The 5,796-nt window shown below is 42.6% G+C and overlaps 3 protein-coding genes across 3 annotated transcripts; all 3 read right to left on the bottom strand.

The window, feature by feature from the left end:
- Positions 1-799: 799 nt before the first annotated feature.
- On the bottom strand, positions 800-1,426 carry CBG23378 (the record flags this gene model as incomplete). Its single annotated transcript, XM_002636620.1, has 1 exon — positions 800-1,426. One exon carries the CDS (start codon positions 1,424-1,426, stop codon positions 800-802), a length of 627 nt encoding a protein of 208 aa, XP_002636666.1.
- Positions 1,427-1,534: 108 nt separating this feature from the next.
- CBG23377 lies at positions 1,535-4,200 on the bottom strand (the record flags this gene model as incomplete). The annotated part of the gene is made up of 4 exons (XM_002636619.2): positions 1,535-1,541; positions 2,445-3,422; positions 3,631-4,093; positions 4,137-4,200. The coding sequence occupies 4 exons, from the start codon at positions 4,198-4,200 to the stop codon at positions 1,535-1,537; spliced, it is 1,512 nt and encodes a 503-aa protein (XP_002636665.2).
- A 109-nt stretch (positions 4,201-4,309) lies between these two features.
- CBG23376 lies at positions 4,310-4,750 on the bottom strand (the record flags this gene model as incomplete). Its single annotated transcript, XM_002636618.1, has 1 exon — positions 4,310-4,750. One exon carries the CDS (start codon positions 4,748-4,750, stop codon positions 4,310-4,312), a length of 441 nt encoding a protein of 146 aa, XP_002636664.1.
- Positions 4,751-5,796: the final 1,046 nt, after the last annotated feature.

Here is a 5,796-nt window from a genome sequence, read left to right on the forward strand (position 1 = left end):
ATCCTATAATTTTAAGCAGAAATCAAAATAGTATGTATAAAAATATTGATTTACTTCCCCCGTCCACCTACATGTACCGAACAATCCCATGTACCCTCAGAACCAATGTACCCTAAGAACTCGATGTACCCTCGATGTACCCTTTTTCGATGTACCCTTGGGTCGTGGGCCAGATTTCGTAGTCAAAGAGAATGTGGAGTCAAAGAGTAGGTGTAGTCAAAGAGTGGTGTAGTCAAAGAGTAATTGCCTGCACTTGTCATAGGTTTTTAGTACAATTGATCTCTTTTGCGATCTTCAGGAAGGTAAATTCGAAATTACGAAAAAAATTCTGATAATGGAAAATCAAAAGTGAGATCAATATTTGTATAGACTATTCTCCTCTCCACTGCGTGTCATGGAGAAATTGTTTTCTCTAGTCCTACGCTGAAATATAAGACTAAAAACGAAAATTATGGATGATACAGGTTTATTTAGGATGGATATGGTGTGTAGAATGTAGTGGTGCTGCTAACAGAGAAAGATGTACTGTATGTACGGGTATAATGACAAGGGGAAAGTAGTTATCCGGTGATAACTAAACAGCGGGGACAGAAGAATTTTTGGATGGCAGAAGATGAGAAACAAGCGATAAATTAGTGAGAACAAACAACAACATGAGAGAGAGACACTTGTTAATGAGAACAATAATATACTATGAAGCGGATAGATTTGATAAACAACTAAGAAACGTTTCGGTACTACAATAACCTGTTAATACGATTCTAACAAATATTACAAGATTAGCAAGCAATTGAGCCACTCAGACTTCCTTCTCTAGCAGTGGTGGTCCATCGTCCTCTTCAGCTTCCCCTGTCACTTCCTTCTCCTCTGGAACCTCGCTGAGTCCCTGGGCCATTGGATTGTCTTGAAGATATCTCATCAAGCCACCTCCCGATCTCCACCGTCCTTTGGCTTTGATTTGCTCCAAATTGAGTCCCTTGGCCTGAAGTTCGTTCGCCGATCCTCTTCTGAGCGCGTGATGAGTGGCGCTCACTCCTATCATTTCCAGACGTCTTCTGGCGATAGATGAAATAGTGTTTGCTGATAGCTTATCACCTTTTTGAAAACGCGGGAACAAGAACTCTGACGTACTTCCTGATAGAGAGACCCTAACTCTCCATCGCTTGATGAGACAATCCAGATCTCCTCCTACTGGGCATTCCACGAAAGTGCTCCGTCCCAGACCTAGCTGATCGTTTTTGGCCGATCTGATTCGGACTTCTAGACGGTTTTTAGAATACTTGATATCTTCCCACTTCAGCTCTGCAGTTTCACTTGCTCTAAGGAGAGCGAAAAACGACAAGACCACTATGAGTGTATCTCGCTCCGATTTTGGATCATCCGAAAGTGATTCAAAAAGTTTCTGGATACTCTCAAGTTCCATCATTTTCGGTTGTTGTCTGGTGGCTATCTTCTCTCTTCTCTGCTCTTGTCAAAAATCGATGAGCCAAATAGAGAATCGTCGTTTTCTCGTCCAGAGGGAGATGGTTTGCGCTTAACCACTTCCTCCTCACATGATTCTCTCGGTCATAAGCTTTTATTATACTGATGGCTTTCGACTTTCTGCTGACGGTTTGTAGAACATGTATGAGTTGGTTGAAGTCCACTGGTCCTCCATACTCAGCTACTTCCTCCAGGAATTTCAATTTTCTTCCTTCTGAAATACGATGTAACTATAACACTATTCTCTTTCTTTATCACGTTCAGATTCTTGTGTCTCTACTCTACTCATTAGTTTGACTTTTCTGTTTGTGCTGTTGCATATCGTAATGTGGGGACTGAGCGGGCGGGACGTATCACACACGTAGACTGGAGGCCCGATGGGCGGCGCTTCCCCCTCTCTCCCCTCTTTCGAGGCGGGATCCCTGGAGCGCGCAAAGGTTTGTACCTTTAAACACGATCATCCAAACAACAAAGGAAATTGGCCTATTTAGAGAAAACCAGCTAATCCCAGAGAAAACAAACAATTCTCCTCTCCACTGCGTGTCATGGAGAAATTGTTTTCTCTAGTCCTACGCTGAAATATAAGACTACAAACGAAAATTATGGATGATACAGGTTTATTTAGGATGGATATGGTGTGTAGAATGCTAGAACCAGAAAAGCCTTGGGGTTCAGTGTGAAAAGTCTATTAATGCTATTAAAAATTGTGATCTACAAAACTCTGAATTCATTTATTCCCCTTTACTAGATCATACGCCTGGGACTATAAATCGCGTATTAATTGGAAAAACTCTAAGGTCTCTTATTTCTCTAATGAAATTTCCGTTCTGGTCAACCAAAGCTAAATAGGACGGGTGTGTCTTCCACAACGGTGTCGCTAAAATCCCCCTGCACCTATTCCTTCTAGCTACTTGAATCAATTTGGCACCAAAACAGGCGGAGGTACCCACCAAGTAAGGGACTTTGCTGCACACGTGAAATGGTCAAAGGCGTCGGTTCCGCTGGAGGTGGGCTCGGGATATCTGGAAAAGTAAACACTGTGTTTAGCATTTCTCTCTGAAGCGAACAGATCGCATTTTACTCGACTCCATCTCTTCTGGGCCCATTCAAACGCCCAGTCTTGTACTCCCCAGTCATCTGTATCAAACTCTCTGCTTGTTGCATCAGCTTCTGTGTTTTCCTCGCGGGGAATCCACAAGAACCTTGCCGGCCTAATTTGCTCTACACTGTCCCATACTCTCTCCGCTACCTTATGCAACTCTAGTTTCATCGAACCTTTCTTCAGTACTGACACTGCCGCCTGACTATCCGAGTGTATAGAAATCGCGCCTCTTATCTGCTCTCTCATTGTTCTTGTCGCGAACTCCACCGCCCTCAGTTCTCTCAAAGCGCTAGATTCCTTTCGGAAACTCACATCACCTATCTTTGACGCTTGCCATACTGTCTCTTTTCTGCTATTTTTAAGAACTGCTCCCATTCCTTCTGCTGAAGCATCAGTGTATAGGTACCAAGTAGGATCGAATTGTTCTTCGTTTATACTTCTCACTAAGTCTCCATTCTTTAGCTTTCTCTCCCAGAATTCAACTTCAAAGAACTCACTCTGAGACATTGACACTTGAAGGTGTTGCTTTTTTGGATTGTCGGAAGTCACCCTCGCCACTGTGGCCGCCAGATGTCGTTGCCGCTGCACTGACTCACATTTTTCAACAATAGACATTGAAGAAATGAAACCGCTTAACTTTTGACGATCCAGGATCGTTGGCGCTTTGCTCTTTTTCATCGTAGCTAACTGATTTCCCAGGGAAACTTCTCTAGATTCTGTCAATCTGATTGACTTAGTGACCAGGTCACATTTAATACCTAACCAAGTAAACTGTTCACTCGGTGACCAGAACGATTTTTCTTCTGCTACTGTTACACCTGCTGCCGCCAGCTCCTCTCTTACTAATCTCACCGCTTCTACCGCTTCTTCCCTCGTCTCCGCTAATATTAACCCGTCATCAATATATAAGAAAAATTTTTACCCCCTTTTCTCTCCATCTGCCCACTAAAGGCCTAAAAACCTTGGTAAAAAGCCAAGGAGCTGAGCTCAGCCCAAACGGCAATGCTGTAAACTTAGAAGAAGGAGCTAGTGAGTGGGGATCTGACAGTGAAAAAGCTAAAAGGTCAGAAGAGGGATCGGCGATTTTGATGTGATGATACCCACTCTTAAAATCGAAAGTCGCAGCATAATTCGCTTTTTCTAGGAATGGCCATACCGCTCTCCAGTCTTCTAATCGAAACCTAGGTGTCTCAATTCCCTTTTTTAGCGCTGATAAGTCTAGAATCAATCTTAACTTCTTCCCATTATCCGCTACTTGAAGTGGACTACATACTATCGGATTGATTGTTTCCACCACTACTCCTGCTTCCAATAATTTCCCCACTTCTTCATGAACGAAATCTAACAATCTGTTTGACATTCTTCTTATCCTCAGAGGATGTGGTAATTTGAAATTCTCAATTAATATAATCTCAAAACCTCTTTCTACTACTTCTAAAATCCACGGACTAACTGGAATACTAGCCCAAAATTTAGCTTTACTAGACATTAAATCTGGATTAACCATACCTTGGTTTTGCACATTGATTGGCGTAATGTCCTCCTTCTCCACAGTTGTAACAATGGATAACCGCTCGTTTTGTAGGATGAGCTCCCAAACCGTCTGCTTCGTGCATTCTTCGGAAGGGTCTTGGCTGGTAATGGTGTTGAGGGGCTGTGAATTGCCGGACTTCGTCCCCCGAAGTCCGAATATCGAAACAACTGCCTCGATGGGCCTGGTCTTCTCTAAGCACTCGGTTCTTCTCTAGCGAGAATCGACGCCAATGCCAAAAACTTCGTGTCACTTGAATCCGATGTTCCCGTCAATTCCGAAATTGCACGCTTGCTTTCGACCTGTTTAAGAGCTGCTGGATTTCTGTCTAGCAACACATTCTCCTGATTTCGTTTCCGGAGCATCGCTGAAGCCTTGTCAATCGCTTCCTCGAAACTTCCTTTCCTCTTAGCTTCCGCTAACATGTTGATGACTTTTACGTTGAAATCCGTCTGATATTGATATCCTTTTTGCTTCAACGTTGGCGCCTTCTCCTCCTGGAATCCTTGCATCCGTGACAGGAGATTAATCCCAAACAGCTTGCTCTCGACGCTTTCAGCTACCTTGGTAGCAAAACTCTCCACAGCGAACTTGTTTGGATCCTGCGCAGGCCTTTCTCCAGAATCCTCGATCATCTTTTGATCCAATTTCGCACTTGACACACTTGACACAAAATTCGCTTCGAAAACGACTCACGCACCACTACGTAACACACACGTAGACTGGAGGCCCAATGGGCGGCGCTTCCCCCTCACTCCCCTCTTTCGTGGCGGGATCCCTGGAGCGCGCAAAGGTCTGTACCTTTAAACGCGATCAACAAAACAACAACAGAAATTGGCCTATTTAGAGAAAACCAGCTAATCCCAGAGAAAACAAACAGTTCTCTAACAGAAAATGAGAGTCAAAGTGTGTGTTCTGTGTTTAGATTGTAGTGGTGTAAGAATGATGACAAATGGGAAAGAAACGGGTGGAAAAGACCCTGCGCATCGAAACACTGTGCCTTTTTGTGATTTTATCTCTGGTACATTCTCTGATAGTGAATCCTTATGAAACTGATAAATAATTTATTATGAAGCTATAATCTCATCATATCCCTTTCTTATTGTTGTTGATTCTCCATTACAGAAGTAATTGCAACCAGGGATACATATCGATCAGGACCAAACCGTGTTCCGTATTCTCTCAAACAGTATTGTTGGACACAATATTTTGTAGCCAAGTACCGTAAACCAGCACAAAAAATTATGATGGCTGTACATTTGAAATCCAATCGGATAAACAACTTGTTTATTGAAAATAGGAAGAGTCCATTTAGTTCGACAATCAGGGTTGCGACGGGGCAATGATAGCAAATCAAGTCTACCACAATTAAATTTTTCTGCAATAAATACCGTATTTCCTCTAAAAGAGGCACACCCAAACCGTCAACTTTTAGCTCAATTATTCCGGTTCCTATGAGAGATATAAAAAATCTGCCAATTAATAAAATATTGGGAACGTTATGATAAACATTTTGTCAGTTTACCACTTTTTGATATCTTTCACAGCAACCGAGATATATGCGCCCCAAGTACAAGTATAGGGTTGCCTTCTTTTTAGATGTGCACGATATTTTTTCAGTTTTTTCGAAGTCGAAGGTCTCTGACAATATTATCCATATTCGCCATTACATTGTTCTTTT

Source organism: Caenorhabditis briggsae (assembly GCF_000004555.2).
Source record: "Caenorhabditis briggsae complete genome, chrV, whole genome shotgun sequence".
NCBI lineage: Eukaryota > Metazoa > Nematoda > Chromadorea > Rhabditida > Rhabditidae > Caenorhabditis > Caenorhabditis briggsae.